At 42.0% G+C, this 18,379-nt stretch overlaps 1 protein-coding gene across 4 annotated transcripts in view; it reads left to right on the top strand.

Annotated features, from left to right (window-relative positions):
• App (amyloid beta precursor protein) overlaps window positions 1-18,379 on the top strand; it is a 231,916-nt gene that overhangs the window by 195,617 nt on the left and 17,920 nt on the right. For all 4 annotated transcript variants that reach the window (XM_055614811.1, XM_055614809.1, XM_055614808.1 and 1 more), the window contains one exon: window positions 12,422-12,643. In XM_055614811.1, coding sequence (XP_055470786.1) covers window positions 12,422-12,643 — 222 coding nt within the window. The remainder of the gene's footprint in view (window positions 1-12,421; window positions 12,644-18,379) is intronic.

Below are 18,379 nucleotides of genomic sequence, written 5' to 3'. Positions count from 1 at the left end.
CAGAACTCTTCCCCTACTTGCTAGCTCTTGAGAAAATTTGAACCTGCTAGTAGTCTCTTTAGATCGTTTTTCCCCATTGTTCCTGATTCTTCACTTTCTATCACTAATTTCACCATAGAAATCATCTACGTAGGCAGCCTTCAAATCCAAAATAATTTAATAAGAGCCAAAAGAGAAAATTAATGGTATGCCAGAGTTACCAGCATTGTAAAGGATACTCGTCTGAATCTTGGACGGTGGACTGACAGCCTAGTGTCAGCTCAAGAACTATGTGTCAGTTAGAGAATGGACAACAAAAGAGCAGCAGAAAAGGCATGCTGGCTACCAACACTAGCTGCCAGTCCCCGGGGGCATCTCACTCTGTTAAGCAGTCACATGTGTATGTTTCAGATTACAAAGGAAAACCCTGTAAACCCTTTTCATTGTTTCCTAAAGTGACAAGGACTAAAACTCAAATACCAGCTCTTCTTTCATCCTGAAAACAAATAGATCTCCTGACTGGACGTGTCCCAGATATGCGGGGACATTAGGAATGTCCCTCCACCCATGGTGAAGCAAGACATGGGAAACACTTGGAATGGGGCAATAAAAAATAAGATCATTTCCTTGTCTTCACAGCTGTACAATAATTTTTAGCTGTGTAGGTATTCAGGCATGTGTCTCTCATCTCAGTAGTTCCCAAATTCAAAGCCACCCTAGCTACATGGTGAGTTCCAGACCAGTCTGGGCTATATATTAAGATTCTGTCTCAAAGGAAATGAAACAAAAAGAAAAATTTTTTTTTCAAAGTCTTTTTCTTGCATATCCAGAGTGAGCAGGTTTAATTTAACCTCATCCTCCAGCTGTCACCTTTTCATGAACACAGAGAAGAAAGAAAATGGAATCCCTTAGAAAAGTCATTTAGATCTTTGCTCTTTCTTCCTCAGTATGGCTAGATGGGTGCATTAGTGACCTGGGCTCCTGTGAGAGTTCCTGTGTTTGCATTTACCTCCTCCAGACTTCAGGTATAAACATACACACACACACACACACACACACACACACACACACACACACACACCACCTTTCACCTCATAAGAGATAGTTTATTCTGAAGCTAAATATGTCTAGCAAAGGCCTGGAACACAGACTTAAGTTACTCCAAATTTCATGTTCCAACCTGAAGCAGTTTTATGAAGTTCTTAATAGTAACCAAATAAAGAAAGCCATAACTGAAAAGACTTTCTAACACATCTGTGGAAACATCAGGTAGGAGAAAAGCAGAGGAACCACAGCTCTAAGGCCTCAGATGCCATCTGAGAGCAGCATTCTTAGCTTTTTGATTGGTTGGAAACTAATTCTATTTGTAAATTCCAAGGGATTTACAAGAAGAAGCCGCATCCTCAGATATGGAGAAAGCAGTAGAAATGGCTGATACAGGTGCTCTAGAGCGCCCAAGGTAATTGGCTCTGGACATTCCAAAGATTTCATGCTCACTGTGGTTCTCATCAGTTACTCAGCCTTACAGAAGGATCTGTAGAACTTTTTTTCACAATCCCCAAGTATATGTTAATTGTCTTGGAACGGGGTCTTTGAGTGGCAATTAGGATTAGATGGGAGCTCCTTTTTCCTAAGATCTACATATAGAAGCTTGCCCTGCCTCACAATTGCAGCCATTCTCCTCTGTGATGACCCAGCAGGAGGTCCCTTGCCACATACAGGTCCTTGCTCTCTACCTTCAGAGCGTTAATCAAAGACTTCTTCTGTCTCTCTCTGTCTCTGTCTTAGAAAGAAAACAAGTATTTTGTTGTTGTTGTTGTTTTTGTAAACTGAGAAGAAAACAGTAGAAAGTAACAGAAGAGAAGAAGCCCCTGAAGAAACTTCTTTATTCCTTCTCTGGTATTCAGTTATGGGGGGGGGGGGGGAAAGACAACAACCAAAAAACAAAAACAAACAAAAAATGGCCTCAGGCTTGAGGTAGTGGCACATGTTTATAATATCAGCCACTCAGGATATTGAAGGAAGAAGATCCTGGGTTCTGGGCAAACCTGAGCTACATTATGAGTTGCTGTCTCAAGGAAATATTACAGTTTGAATAGCTTAAAAATAAAAGTTAATTTTCTCGTGGTTTTGGCACATTGAAGTTCAAGATCATGGAGCCAAGATCAAGAATGGCCTTTTAGGAAGGCCTCCTTGGTTTCTGCATTGACACCTTTTTGTTTCATCATGCTGTGAGCGAGGATCCAGGAGGTCCAGAGGATGCCCACAGGAGGTCCACGCTGGAACAAAGAGCTTGCCCAGAGATACATGAATAGTGATAGAAACAGACTGTTCATTATGATAAAGAAAGCCATTTTCAGGATGGAACTGGGCTAGAGATCAGGACACAGGTGGGCAGCAGCTCAAAGCACAGTCCCGACTTCTCTGGTCTTTCTAGAACATGTATGTAGCACACACCTCCCATATTAGGACATCCAGGAATTTTTCCTGTGTGTGCATGCTGTTTGCTTACATACAGCTACCCTGGAAGGGTTGGAGGTTGACCTCATGCCATGGTCAACCTCCAACCTCCAAATGGTCACGCTGATCTTGATTTTTTTTTTTCCATAAAAGCCTTTCTTTGAAAGAAAAAAAATCTTTGATGTCTCCTCACCTTCAGAGTCCAGTCACCCTGTGACAATATTTAACATCAGTTCTTGCCTTAAATGGCTCTTCTCAAGGTGTTTACCATGAGGATTAAGGCTTAAATGTATTTCATGGGGGATACAGTGCAACCCCTGGCACATAGCTATGTCAGTCTTTTGGACAGGTCTGATGTATTTCCTCTCCATTGCTTCTCATCCGTTACTTACTCAACTGTACCTGTTCTTTATCTAAAAATTATTCACAAAGGCCATGAAATATATTACTACTGTTTGTTTTTAATTCTTTGATGTTTTGAATTGAAATAGAATAACATCACTTCCCCCTTTCCACTCTCCAGCACCTCCGTCCCCCTCCATGCTCCCAGTCTTAAGTTGGTAGTCTCGTTCACAGATCCAGAACAAATATTACTGCCACCATCTCCCATGCTGTGAGCCAGAGTCACAAACAGTTCAGATGCTGCTTGCTGGACATTCATTCCATGCAGCACTCTGTCCCCGTCATCATAAAAAATCAACAGCATAACTTTCAGGCTGTTTGAAAATAGTTTTCTTAAGACCCAGTTTGTTCAGTGTGAGTACTAAATTGAAATCAATAGGCTAGATTTTATGGATTCCTCCAGCAGTTCCCACTTCTCTAAATGGAGTCACCTGGCACGAGTGTAGTTCTCCATCCTGGTCTCTGCGACAGTGGTGTCACAGCTCTGAGTTTAGTAAGATCTGAAACTTGCCTGATATTTGCCATGTGTCTCGGTGCCAGGTGCTGCTCAGCTCCTCTGGCTTCCTGGGAAGGAAATGATTTAACCTCTCTGTTTACTGGGTTCTTGAACGAGGCTGCTCCACTTCCTTGAGGCATTGAAGGGCTGACACCAGCACATAAAGTTCTCGGGGCCTTACCAGGATAAGACCCCACAAGTCAGGAAAGGAAATGATTCTTCTCTTTAGACAGCTGTTGAAAGAGAACAGAACTCAAAGGTGGGAGTGTTCTGCCTATTGGGCTTTCTGACATTTGGAGGGAAAACATCTACCCCCCCCCCGCCATATACTCTCTTATCTCTCTTGCTGTGTCTTTGCTAGCATGATACAGTAGACAATGAAACAGACTTTCTACTCCATAGAATGACATAATCTTAAATCCATTACATCTGCAAAGTAGGTCATAGTCACTGTGTGAAGTACGAGGAACATTTCAACCAGTAGCAGACAGTCTGTTTTCCTTCCCTTGGTTTCTGAATCTGAAGACACTTCCCCCAGTACTACCATGTTTAAATCAAACAACTAAAAGTCCTGGATCTTTGCACTGTACGTGGGGAAAAAAATAATTTTCATATTTAATTGGTACCGAATTGTGAAAGGTTTTAAGTGCTTTGCCTTCACATGAAGCTGATAAAGGAGTGAATTTGTAAACTGTGGCTGGGTTAATTAACCAGGGTTAATTAATGTTTACCACCCTGGGAAGATGAAAAGACAAATGTAAATGCACAGTAATGTGGATCATTTTTCAACTTATTGTTGAAGCTTACAGTGTGTGTAAGGACTCCATAAAACACATGCATCTTTCGGAGGGACACTGGTGGGCTGTGGCAGTTATGAGGAGTAAACTTCTAAGTAAATCAATTACATGTTACCAAAGACGATCACACTTTAACAGTGTTTATTTAGCAACAGGCTGTTGGTTCAAGTTGAGCTATTTGGAGAGCTGGGTGAGGTGAGGAGAGGTTAACTGGGTGGACATGAAAACAGCATTTTAAAGTAATCTTGTAAAAAAAATAAGTTTCTAGAATTGTATATTTCCAAGAGTGCCCAAAGAATCTTAAGTCCTGAACTAAAGCTGGGAAGTGAAGAAATTTTAAGCGGTTTTGAAGAGATTGGAATATAATCTCTCATGACTGGGTAGATATCTCTCATTGTTGGCAGTTTAGGGCTGGATTCCAGGGTGCCCCATACCAGGAATTCCCAAATCCATGGATGCTCAAGCTCCTTATATAAAGTAACAGCTTTTATTTGCCTAGAACAAATATGCATCTTGTGCACTGCTCATGATGCCTAGTCCAGTGCAAACACTCTGTCAACAGTCCTTACCTTGTATTGTTTTGAAAACGGCATGGTAAAATCCCTGTTTGTGTTCAATACAGATACAGTGAGCGTTTTCCAAATGTTTTTGATCTGAGGGCTGGAGAGTTGGGTTAGTGGGTAAAGTACTTGCTGTTAAAGCATGAGGATCTGAGTTCAGATGCCCAGAGCCATATCAAAAGCTGCAGTGTCTGCATGCATCTATCATCCCAGCCCTGGAAGGATGGACACTGGCCGATCCCAAAATGGCCATCCCAAAATGCTCCAGGTTCAATGAGAGACCAAAAAATAACAAAAAGAAAAAAAAAAAAAAACAAAAACAGAGAGGTGATTGAGAAAGAAGGCATCCTAGCTTTTGGGTGGGGTCCTTTTCTAAGCACCTTGAGTTTTTTGTGCAAAGATATTGTATCAGTTATTTCTGGCACTGGTCCAGAAGATGGTCAGATTGCTTGGTGTGTGAATAACCGAACTAATTAATTAATTAATTGGTTAGTTAGTTAATTAATTAATTAAAGGATGAGTAAATGAGCTCACTAAGTAAGGTTCAAGTAGTTCAGATTACCTACATAGAGTATTTTCCACTCATCTTTTTGTGCTGCGAATGCCTTCCTGAAGACAGAGAAATGCCATGCCCTGCCAATCCCTTAATGCTTGGCACTTGCCATTTCCAGGCTTGGTCTCTGTCTTACTTTTCCTGTTGCTGTGATAAAATGCCCTGACCAGAGCAGCTTAAGGGAGAAAGGGTTTAATTTGGCTTGCAGTTCAAGGACACAGTCTGACAAGGCAGCAGGAGCTTGAGGCAGCTGATCGCATCTCATACACAGTGAGGAAGTAGAGGGTGAATGAATGGCCAGGCTCAGGTAACGACTCCCTTTTTTAGGCAGGAGTTCTCAAGCCCAGAGACTTGAGTTGTCCACATTTAGGGTAGGCCTACCTATCTCCATTAACCAAATCAAAATGACCTCCCGTTGGCATGCCTGGAAGCTACCCTAATCCAAATAATCCCTCTCAAGTATACCAGGAGAGTTGTCTCCTTGCTGAGTCCAGATCCTATCAAGCTGACAGTCAGCACTATTCATCACAGTCTCCCTGGGCGCTACATGTGAATGAGCTACTGCAGAAGAGAAAGGCCCATTGCCATAGCTAGGATAGCTTGCTGAACAGCAAGACTGGGTTAAAGACAAACAGTCCAGTGTACAGAAGAGTACAAAGGATGCGTTTAGGGTTTTTCATATATGCATAAATTAGAATTAAAGTGAGCTGTCTGTCCCAGAGATGTGTGTGGGGAAAGGAGACCATCCTCCATTATGATGACATGTATATTTAGGCTCACTTTCCACGCTGACCCTCTAATTACCAGCATACCTCATAGGCTATCTTGGTGAAATAGTCTACAGATGTTGAAGTCTTCCTTTCTACTATGGGCTCACCTCTTTGGCTGACCTCTTCTTTTCGTCCTCCTGAATCACGCATCAACTGTAATCTGTTCTATGGAGCTCTCTTCCCAGCATAGCAGCGTGTTTCCCATTCTGTTCATCTGCTATGGTCTTATGCAGGCCGGGCAGAGTTCTCTTTCGAGTTTGAAGGAGAGCACTTGTGAGACAGGGCCCTTGCGAAGCTACGTTTGTGTAAGTCACACAAGACCTATAGCTATAAGGGACAACAATCATGGAGACACAGTGGGAGCTCCTACTGAAGATTTGTCAGCAGCTACACAGCTATGAACATCAGTTTTGTTTGTAGAACCTGCTTAGTTTATATCTGCTTATATTAAGACCAGGGTGATGCCATTTCACTAAAATCTGACCAAAGGAAGACACCTACCTTTATAAAGCTTGACACCTATGAGATAGTGTCTCCCCATACAGCCCAGGTTGGCCTTGAACTCCTGATTCTTCAGCTTCTACCTCCCAAGTGCTAGGATTACAAGCGTGGAAAATAACCATAAACTAAGTTAAATATACAATGGCCCCTTAGAGCTGTATTCTTCACTGTGTGGTTCATTTTCAAAGCATGTACATCCAGGTAATACACAGACACACACACACACACACACACACTAGAACTTTAGCCCACAAACTTTCTTTCAGAGACCATTGCTGTAGCATGTAAACTCTGCAGTCAGCTACTCAGGTTGCTAACATCCCAGGAGGATTAAGACCCCCCTAAAGAGGTTGGAAATAAGATCAGGACCTTGGCACAGGTTCCATAAATAAACGTGGAAAGGGAAGCTTTTTAATCCGCTTTCTAAGGAGCCTGGCTGTGGTTTTCATCTTGATTTCTGACTAATGCTGTTGAGCTGTTTGATGTAGGGGTTTAAAAAGCCACAAGGAAACTCATCTTCGAGGGAAAGGTATTTCTTCTGAAACTTCAGTTTAGACCAGACGATGATATTTCAGGAAAATATCACCTGTAATGTCACAAGCAATGTACAGCTTTGGGTGAATTCTCTAGGGACAGTTCCCTGCCATAAGTGGACCAAACACACCCCCATTTAAAACTCTGTTTCCAAGAAACTCCTAAACAAAAATAAACCTCAATTTAGGCATGAGTCTGAACTTAGACTCTGGGTGATTCTTGGGCTTGATGTATGGCTAAAAAATGAAAAAGCATAATTTTCTGAATGTCAAGGTAAACTAGGTTTATGGGAGAATATTGCTTTATAATGATTTCGATGGGTGTTTCCCCTCTCAGCCACTGAAGTAGCCCGGTCACTCCACTTCACTGAGGACAAAAAAAATGATATTTGGCAGGCCAGCATACAACTCAAATTCAAATTGTTTAGCTTCTTTATATGTGAAGTAGAATGGTGACGCCTACTAGGGATTTCCGTGGCCACTATAGAGTCCACTTGTATTAGTTGCTTTTCTCATTGCAGGGACAACATCTGACAAGAAACAGTTTGAAGGAGGAAGGGATTGGTTTTGGCTTCCAGTTTGAGGGGATACATACAGCCCATGATAAAGAGGAAGGATGGCAGGAGGCAACTGTTCACACTGCATCCAAAGGCAGGAAACAGAAAGTGAACAGGAAGTAAGGCTGGGCTATAAAGCTTCCAGGGCCACCCTCAGAGACTTCCTTAAGTGAGGTTCCCCCCCCAAAGGTTTCAGCAAACTTCTATAAAAGCACCCCCGGCGGGGGGGGGGGGGGGGGGGGGCTTCCTACACTTCCTCATTTCCTCTACTTCCTCATTTGCACAATACCAGCCTTTCATGACATGGAAATGTAAAAAAATAAGACAGTGAGTGTTGCTGGGGGAAGCAAACCACTGTTGGAAATGGACCATCAAAACAAAAATGATGGAAGACCACCTCAGGTACAGAGAGCAGCCTTGCACAGCCAAGTCCTGTTACCTGGCTGCTCTGCCCTCAAGAAACTCTGGAGCTAGTATTCTGCATTTCTTTTTCTCTTTGTGAGACAAAAATCTTACTATGTAACTCAGGAGATCCTCAAACTTTCTGTATACCCAGTAAGCCTTATACTTGGGATCCTCCTATCTCAACCTCCCAAGTGCTGGGGATAAAAGCATGCATAATGACACATGTCATAATTCTGTGCTTCTATCAAGATCCCTGAGGAGACCAAAGGAGCTTGAGTTTACCTGACAGAATTTAAGTGAAGGGCCTCCGGAGACTGTCACCCAGCCACCTGGAATCTTGTGGATAAAGAACACAGCCTTAAGGGGTTTCAGAGGCCACGGGGACACTAATAACAGCATCGCACTCATAGTCTCAGACAAAAGTCAGTCATGCACAAGCTCTGGTTGAGAAATCAAGTCTAACCTCATAGTTCTAGTGTGGGCAAGATGCCTAGAATGGGTGATGGCTGCTGTGTAGCGGAGCCTTTTAAAGGGGAAAATTGACAACCCTTTTGCTGCCACTTCCAGGACCCCTGGAAGCTGAGGGGTGCACAGTGTGGTGTGTGAGGCAGCAGGCTTCACTATAGTTTAAAATTACTCGGTAATTGTGTTAACAATTTCCGTCTCAAACAAAAAAACTACTGTAGGCGTTATCACTGAGATGCTACTTGGAACTTGATTAGCACATACCTATAATTCTGTTCTTGGTAACTATTTGACCTGTGGAATTTAGATAAAAGTGATAGGATGTGTGTCAATTCCAAGTCTATGTCATAAAATAAAATGTAAGTATGCTCCCTTTAAAAAAAAAAAAAATGTCATCTCTGAGCTTAATATAGCCATGAGCAAGCTTAGATATATAAAAACCTCAGTGATACTCAGCACAGGCCACCAAAGCATTGTGATAAAATATTAATGTAATTGAGACAAAAGGGTAATTCATCAGAGTCACCAGCACAGTAGAAGATGGTTTCTGATGGTTTAGCCTGCCTGAGGAATCAAAGCTCAAAACGGGCGGTAAAACAGTCGCACTGGTCCTTGTGCCGTTGGTCTCAGGCACAATTGCCCAGCACCAATGGGTTTTCAGTGGTAAGATCCTAAGCCCTCAGTCACAGAGTAGCTGGCTGTCTTGAACATTTTATGATCGCAAAGTAGAGTCCTGCAGGGGTAATGGTAATTCTTTTGAATTTATCCAGCTCCGTGCCCTTAGGATCATACTGAGTTCCTTGTTCCAAATGACATAGCCAAAAGTAGTTATTTCTTAATTTCCTATGCTAAAATAAGGTAATAATATGTATTTCTGTTTTGTGCACAAAGGCTAAGTGCTTTTCTGTCAACTGAAAATGAGAGGAAAGTCTTTTTTTTTTAATATTTCAACTTTTTCCATATATTTCCTAATAGGATTTTTGTTTGTTTTTAGGGGATTTCGATGTTTTTTTTTTTTTTTAATGTATCAACATTTTACCTGCATATATGTATTTGCACCACATGTGTCTGTGGTAGCTGTGGAGTTCAAATCCCCTGGAACTGGAGTTGTGGATGGTGTGAGCTACCATATGGGTGCTGGGAACATAACCCAACCCTGTGCATATCTCTCTCTCTCTCTCTCTCCCTCCCTCCCTCCCTCTTTCTCCCCCTCCTGTTCAGTGACGATAACCTACACTGTTCAGTACCACTGCTTAAGAGGCGTAGGGTAAACAGAAAGGAGCCATAAGCCGCATGGTTGAAGATATGCAGGGGGCCTAGGAACACAGAAAGACTCCAGCTTCTTAGATTAATTCAGTACACAATAAGCACTCACTGAAATTGGGAGGAGTCAGTATCTGGGAAAGATCTAGATAAGACAGTCAAATGGAGATTAGTAAGGAGAGCAGCCATCAGTCAGTTTGTTTTGCTTTAACAGTATCTGAGCTGGATGTGATGGTACATTGATGTAATCTAAGGACTGGCACAGGGAGGACTATGAATTCAAAGTTAACCTCATCTACATAGAGTTTGAGCCAGCCTAGACTACTTGAGACTCTTGTTTTAAACTAAACCAATAAAAACAACAACAAAAACCAATAGCCAGTATCTTTGCCTCGGTAGTTTATAAAAAAAATAATAATTTATTTCTCACAGTCCTAACTACAAGTCTAAGAAAATGCTGGAAGGTTCACGGTCTTAGAGAACTCGACCTTTCTCATTTCGAGTGCTGGCCTGCTGCTGTGCCCTCCAGAGTGAACAAGCCCTGTTCCAGTCCAAATCCCCCACAACCCATGTATTGTTATTTCAGAGGGGAATAAGTTTTAATGCATGAATTTTGAGGACCATCTATATGGTAGCAGGCAGTAAGTTTTCTGCTCATTTATCAAGGCAAAGGTAATCAGGGAGTCACAGAAAAGGGAGTGAAAGGTGGGTGAGAGAATTGGAATTGGGATTCAAATGTCGTCAGTAGCGTTAAGTATGTGTCATGGATGGTTGTGAGACTGAGAATTTGTGTGCACAAATTGCTGTGGCATAGGAAGGCAGAAGGGAGGAGAGCCAAGTCCATAGTCCAGGAGAAAGGCTCAAGGTTATAAATCCTCCAAATTCTCAGAATATGTATAATAAGAGAGGAGAGTCAAAAGGGAAGAAATAGCATTTCAATTCTGTGCACATGTAGGAGATCATTACACTTTCAAGCATGGCTTGTGTTTTTAAAAGGAAAAGTTGCGGAAAGAGATCCAAGAAGAAAATGTTAAGGATGCAGAGCTTTTTTTCTTCCCTTTTTTTTTTCTTTGTTTCTTTCTCTCTTTCTTTCAAGGAGGGGCAGAATCATTCAGAGACATTATGGGGAAACAGCAAGACAATGACAAAGTTCCAAAGCACAGGAAGTGAGCAGTGATAAATGCCATAGAGAACCCAAGCAGACAAGAGCTCCCTCCTAGCTGGGCTTCTTTCCTTTCTATATGGACGTGTAGGCACCAATAATTATTCCAGACTATCTTGACTTCAGGGTAGTAAGTGCTAAAGAGTCAGAGCATAAGATTTATATAAAAGAAATGCCCATTTCATTTATTAAATCAGATTTTGGCTAAGTTATTGGCCATTACCTTTGACTTGGTGAGACATGAAAAAGTATAGAGATAATCTAATGAGAGCCTTTTATCTGTGTGGGAAAGGTCACTGCAAGCATCAAATATTGAATTTTAGATCAGTGCCACACTGAGTAGGTATATATTATAACTGAAATTAGACTTCAAAAGGACTAATTTGCTTAGGGTCCTATCATTTAAAATAATCTCTTGTAATAAAACTGACTCTACAGGAAGATATTAATAGCACACTTTAATTCTCTCCCTTCAAATTGTTTTAATGGGTACACATTTGAACAGAATTTTAATTTTTCCAGTAAATTGGCTTTTTTGTCAACTTAAAAGAGAATTTAAAGGATGATAGTAAAATGTTACAAGTCAAATCTTACATCCAGATTTAATTTTCCTTATGTTATCCAGCATTAGTACTAATCAGTGATTGGCTTAAAGTATATTTTAGTAAACTATTGACACAGGAATGATTGAGTGATGACACACTTAAATTAATCAAATATTATTACTACATGGGTCTCTTTTTTTAACTATAATAAAAGTGTCAGGTGGACTTTGTTGTAAGTTAACAGGAGATTCAAAAATCTTCTGGGTATTTTGTTTTTTGTTTTTGTTTTACCTGCTTGGATTTAAGCAGGGACATGGGAGTTTTGTTTGTTTGTTTAAGATAGAAAGAAGCTACAGAGAAGCACGGCGGGAGCTTTCATCTCACGTCACATGTATGACGCTGGAAGGCAGAGATAGAAGGTTAGCCCAGATAGTTAGCATGGCTCTGCAGAACTGTACCTCAAAGGACAAAGTTCCTGTTGCTTTGAGGAAGGCAGGTGTTTTCAGAGCAAAAGGCGACAACTAAATGGAGCAGGCTGCCATCTCTAATGCTCCCTCGCCCACCCACGTTTCCAGGAGATGGGGTAAAGGTTGTCTAGTTTCCGAAGCTGCACCTTGCCGAGTTCCATGCTTGGCAGTGGCGCTCCACCCTGAGCTACCGCAGGGCATGCTACGGCTCCCTCAGGATCACTGCATAGATGTGGCGTCTATGCAAAGGGAAAGGCAGTTAATCCTCGAGGTTTTCACCTGGAGGAGCAAAGCAGCCGCAGGGCAGCGTCACCCCACCATGGACCATTCTCCACGGGGTCAAAGCCCACCTGGAAAATTGCTAGCTGTGCGCCTAAGGACCTTAGCGTCTGCGGTTAGGTGGTATCCAATGACAACCCATGGCACATAGCACATAGTGGGAATTGCTGCTGAAGCTGTGGCCGCTGTGAATATACATTAACCAAGGATACGATGGGTTTGTTTAGATGAGTTGCTTCAGAAAGAGCAGAACTACTCCGACGATGTCCTGGCCAATATGATCAGTGAACCCAGAATCAGTTACGGAAACGATGCTCTCATGCCGTCTTTGACTGAAACGAAAACCACTGTGGAGCTCCTTCCCGTGAACGGGGAGTTCAGCCTGGATGATCTCCAGCCATGGCATCCTTTCGCGGTGGATTCTGTCCCAGCCAATACGGAAAATGAAGGTAAGAGTCCCTAGGTGAAGCCGGAAGCTTTCTGGTATGTACCTGTGTGCTTTGTACGGCTTCAGCTTATAAGACACAGAGCAATCAAGGCAGGTACTCGCCATCTGCACACATACGTGTTTTCCCACAAAGTAATAACAACACTAAACTTGTTAGTGTAGTACTTAATATATCTGTTACATGAAGATGATTTTGAATTACTCTCTAAATTTTAGTGCTATAAAGTAAATAAGCTGATACTTCATAGCCGAGATAGGAGTCCTGTTTTATAGGTCGAAAAGGTAACAGTTGCATAGAATACTTTTAAGAAAAGAACATGTTTGCCAGACTAGAAATACTGCTCCTATAGCTTAGAGGATCCATAGCATGTGTCATAATTATCCTGTGTACAGCTGTGTGCAGTCATTTCTACATTAAAAAAAAAACAAGTAGCAAAATGGACTACTAATTTTTATTTCCCCTTTTCTTCATAGATTTACATACATATTTGCATATGTAGTAGCACACATCTCCCAGCTGCCCAAGATCAGCCTGTACAAATATAGGGAAACTCCATCTCAAAATAAAAGTACATAATGAAGCACATAGTACATGCCACATATTACTGTGTGTGAGAGAGAGAAACAGAGACAGGTAGATGGAGACAGAAATAGAGAGAAACAGCCTTTGACTTCTAGAAATCCACCTCCCTCTGCCTCCCATGTACTAGAACTTAAGGCACCAGGAAATATTAAAAAAAAAAAAAAAAATTCTCATTGAGAAGTATTTTTTTGCTTCCATGATATCATGATATTTGACTTGCGATTATCAGATTTGGGTCCAGAAAGCCCACCTATAATGAAAAGGGGACCAAATTAAGGGCATACAATTTGACCATCCAAGAGAAGCTGGGACAGAGCCTTATACAGTGAGACAGACACTGAAATAATCTGCTTGGCTACTGATTACCTGAGAGCTCAGATTATACTAATTTCAGGAAGCTTGCTTCAGAATTAAACAGTTTCATGCTAAGTGATTTCAGTGCAAGGCAGATATTAGAATTAAGGAACTCATGCTAGATGTTTTGTTGTTGTTGTTGTTGTTTTTCCTACCAAAGCACAAAGAATTAAGTTTCTCTCACACAATGAATTTGCACACGTGGGTGATGTGGGTTTTCCACAGGGACTTTGTAGCTGTTTAGGAAACAGTATATTTTAGTTTGCTTTGGCATTTTTTACATGTTCAGTACAAATTGGATGCATACAATTGCCTTGATTTAAAAAAAAAAAAAAAAAAACTACAAGTATTTTCCAAGAAAGCAAGAGGAATCTATCTGTGATTTTCCTCAAAGTGTAAGAGCTCTGACTGAGCAGGCAAGGTGGAATTTTTTTTGTTGTTTGATTTTGTTTTCTTGGGGGTTTGTTTTGTTTTGTTTTGAGGCAGAATCTCTATGTAGTTCTGGCTGTCCTGGAACTCACTGTGTAGTCCAGGCTGGCTCACAGAGATCTACCAGCCACTGCTGGGATTAAAGATGTATTCCACCACACATGGTGAGCAAGCAATTTTTAAAGATAGGCTGCAAAAATCTGGACTTTTTCACAGCATAACAACCCAGTTTCTTTTTTTAATCTAAAAAATAAGGGGCAATTTACAGGTATAATTGGATTAGATCCTATCAGATACAACAGCAACATTGCTTATTGACTTTCCTATTTGTTAAAATAATCCTAGCAAAACAAAAATGATAGGTCATTGATTTTCAAAGTCCTGGGTAACATCCATGTCATGTGGTGTTATATATGTACATTTTGGGGTAAAGTCATTTTGCCCAATGTATACCCTATAATGAGATGTATGTGTAAAAATGTACAGTCTCATTTTCTAAGCTCAGAGCACACCAGATTAACTCTTCCTTAATAAAAATAACACATGCTATGACATGAGCCTTAGGAAATAATGTGTGCACGTGTATAGACACACCACAGACTTACACACTGATACTCTTGAGTATTGCCAAGCAATCCAGGCAGACAGCCCTGATTTAAGAGCCTCTTGATATATGTTCAGCATTTAGTTTTATTGCCTAGGTTTTATCTAAGGCAGACATTCTTGTTAAAGCTCCGCTCTTGGGGTTGGGGAGATCCGTTAGTAAACAGTTTTTGCCTTCAGAGCATGAAGACCTGTGTTCATTCCCCAAGCATCAATGTAAAAAGCTGGGTGTGGTGGCTCTGGGGAAAGTAGAGAGAGGTAAGTCCCGGAGATGCACTGCCCAGCCAGCCTAGTCTACTTGGTAAGTTCTTTGCCAGTAGGAGACCTTGTCTTGTAATTCAAGGTGAATGGCTTCTCAGGCATGACCCCCAGGTTGATCTCTAGCCTCCCCACACATGTGCAAGCATGCGTGCAGGCACACACACATCCATACACAATCTGCTAATGACCAACAGCATAATATCATATGCCAGCAAGAGGAGAGGTCAGGAATATAGTCAATGCAAGGGTTTGTCACCTCATGTGAACCATCCATTAAGTCTGCTGCAGCACCAGCTTAACTGTATGTCTCAGGGGACAATAGTCCTTATGTTCTCCAAGTCTTGCCGGATGGATCTCACCTTTATCAGTCCCAGTACCCCATTAGCACAGGTATTTTGAAAAGCTTTTTCAACAACTAATACATTTTTGTTTTATTTAATAGACTGAGGGGTGAACACAGGATTTGTACATGCTAAGCATGGGCTCACCTACAGACCTGAACTCCCAGCCCACTTCAGTTCGTCTTCAAATAAAAAGGGCTGGCAGGGTCTTCCTGGGAAAACAATGTCGCAAATTACTCTTAGAAACAACGGTCTTTCCTTTATTTGCAACACTCATCAGGAACTGCGGGGACTGGGGTGCAGTGGCTCAGTGGGAGAGAACAGTTGTTCTGCAAAGTGAGGTCCTGAGTGTGAATCTCCAACAGTCACATAAAAATCCAACCTTGGCAGCATATGTGTATAATTCCAGTACTGGAGTAGACACAGGTGGATCCTGAGTGCTCATTAGCCAGCCAACCTACATGAAACTGCAAGCTCCTGGCTCGGTGAGACCCTCTGTCTCAAGGCTGTATGGTAGAGGGCTAGAGGAAAGCACCCTAGGCCCTGCTCGGCTATCTGCGTGGACAAACACAGCTGCACATGCTTGCATATTGTGTGCTACTTGTGTGCATGCACCGCTCATAGCATGCACACACCACACACACAAAACACTGTGCAGAAATACTCTATTCACAAATACAGCCAGGGTGGGGCCTGGATTCACATTATCATAAACCCTTCCATCCAGAAACTAGTGAGCAATGTAGGGCGTGGCTTGTTGCGATGACCCTGATAGGACACATCCCAGATCCTCAGCCACTAAATGGCAGTAACGCCTTTCTTTGCCTAGTCTAGGGACTAAACGCCACATTTTCCTTGGGACGGTAGCCAGGGCTTACCCTACACTCCTAATGATCAGGTCTGAGATTCCATTACAGCTCTGCTGTGTGGCCCTGCTCACATTACTGAGCCTCTCCACCTGCTGTCCAGCCTGAGTTGTTTTGTATCTTCATTCCTTGCTTACAGGGAGGATGAGAACATTGAGCGGAAAGCTCTTACAAGAGAACTTTTTAATGGGACAGAGATCTTGTTATTATTCTTTGTCCAGATGACTTGCCGTAAGCCTAAACAGTATGTCCTTCGGATTAATGAGTATATAAAGGCATAAGATGCTATCCTTCCTGCCTTTCCTTTCCCTTGTCCCCTGTTCTCCTCCCGGCCTCTCTTTCATATGCACACACTACTAAAAATACCTACTACTCTCAAAGGATTTCCTTTCATTGTCAATAAAGCCCTTATCATCACAGCTTCAAATATTTAAAGCGTTGTTATTCTCAACAAAAACAGTCAAGGACAGTAGAAACTAGTCATTTCGTTATTTTACCCCATGAAAAGAAACAGGTCAGAGCCTGGCAGTGTGGATAACTATGATGAAACAGTAAGTTCAGGACACAACAATGCCATTAGTCGTACAGATTAATTCAGCAGTTGAGACCTGCACAGGATTAAGCCAGACAGACAAAAAAAAAAAAAAAAAAAAAAAAATTGTGCATGCAGTGAAGAGGTGATCGTGAAATGCCACCTCTAACTTATGAGGACATTAGTAATTGATGGCTCCTAAGAGACAGGGAACCAGTTTCTTTCAAAGATGCAACCACTGATCCAATCCATGGCTCTCCGCCAGTGTGTGCGCTGCCGGTGCTGAGCGTGGAAAAAAAAAAAGACACATGAGTTTGGGAGGGAATAGTAGAAGGAAAATGGAGTGAGTGTTACCTCTTAAGGAGACCCAGAGCATGTGCAGGTGGTTTCAAGTGGTCTGTAGGTGGCCTCACAAATGCCTGATATCCTGTTTGTCAGGTCCCTTGGGGCTGGCCATAGAGATACCTCCTTACAGATCCTAACAGTGAGGACTTGAGCAAAGCATGCTGTATGCATGCGTAAAATTCTTGAATCGTTTTTAAAAAGCAGTAGGTAGAAAACAAAACAATTTTCATATCATAAAACAAAATTTTCCAGGTCAGGGAAATGTATTAGAGTGTTCTTACCCCAGTATAATGAATAGCACTTAGAATAATGTCTTTTAGGTTTTTATGTTCACTAATAATTTCATTTTATTATTATGATTATTGTGGATTTTTATGAGACCACCAGCTCCACCTGCTGCCTTTGAACCACAGATACAGTTGCTTCCCTACGTCAAAGGCACATTTTCTGAGGTGTGACTGTCAGAGTGAAGGTAGCTTGGTGTGGTCACACCAGCAACTGCGCACCATTAAGCCCCTCGACATCAAGACATTTAAAAAAAGTACAGTCTCCCTTCGGCTAACTCCATCTTCCAGGGGTCATAAAATCACCGTACATGTTTGTGATGGGTAATGAAATAGAAAGTGTAAATGTCATTGTTGAAATAAACGGGCCATTCAGTAAATGTAGTCTTATGGTGTGAGGAGTTTCTGAAGTATATTTTTTAAACTAATTGGCCCTGGCTGCAATAGAAAGATAAGGTGTTATTATTTTCATTTTCCCACTGTTTGCTCACAGTCACACACTTTGTTGATGCTGGGCCTGTGTTTCATCACTACCAACAGCCCCACCCACCCACCGTTAGACCATACAGCACATATCTTCACGGGCAACGTCAGGGCCACTTTAGCCTCTTAATGTGTCTGAGTCTCTTAATGTGCTCAGAAACACAAATATGCTCTTGTTTTATGAAGACAGCCTACTGTCCCTCTGTTCCCTGCTACCATTCATGCCAGGGTGTGCCCTTCAGAAAGGATTTGGGATTTGTGGCCGCCACTGGGTGCTTGGCCTGTGAGCCTCTGTAAGCTATACAGTTGAAACTACTGGTCCCCCAGGTCCTCATCAAACTCACCTTGGCTCCCCTCTGCTGCTGAGCTCACATTTTTTTCTGACTTTTACACTTGCCAGACCTGACCCAGGGGACTTACCCTCCCTTGACTTCATCTGCCCTCAGCCACTTGTTAATCCTAAAGGCTTGGTGGCCCTCTCCCTTCCTCATTTCTTCAAAAACCAGAATTAGCTCGGGGGAAGGGATTTCTGACAATGAGCAACACCTTGGGAATGCTGAGCAGTGCTGAACCATGGCAGGATTACTGCATTCAGGCGTTGTTTTCTTTGGATCCATCCCAGAATGCATACAAAGGAACAGTTGTGACTGTCAGCA

The sequence above is a fragment of the Psammomys obesus genome, unplaced genomic scaffold, assembly GCF_907164565.1.
Source record: "Psammomys obesus unplaced genomic scaffold, mPsaObe1.curated_primary_1811, whole genome shotgun sequence".
NCBI lineage: Eukaryota > Metazoa > Chordata > Mammalia > Rodentia > Muridae > Psammomys > Psammomys obesus.
This window is presented reverse-complemented; position numbering and strand designations above follow the sequence as displayed.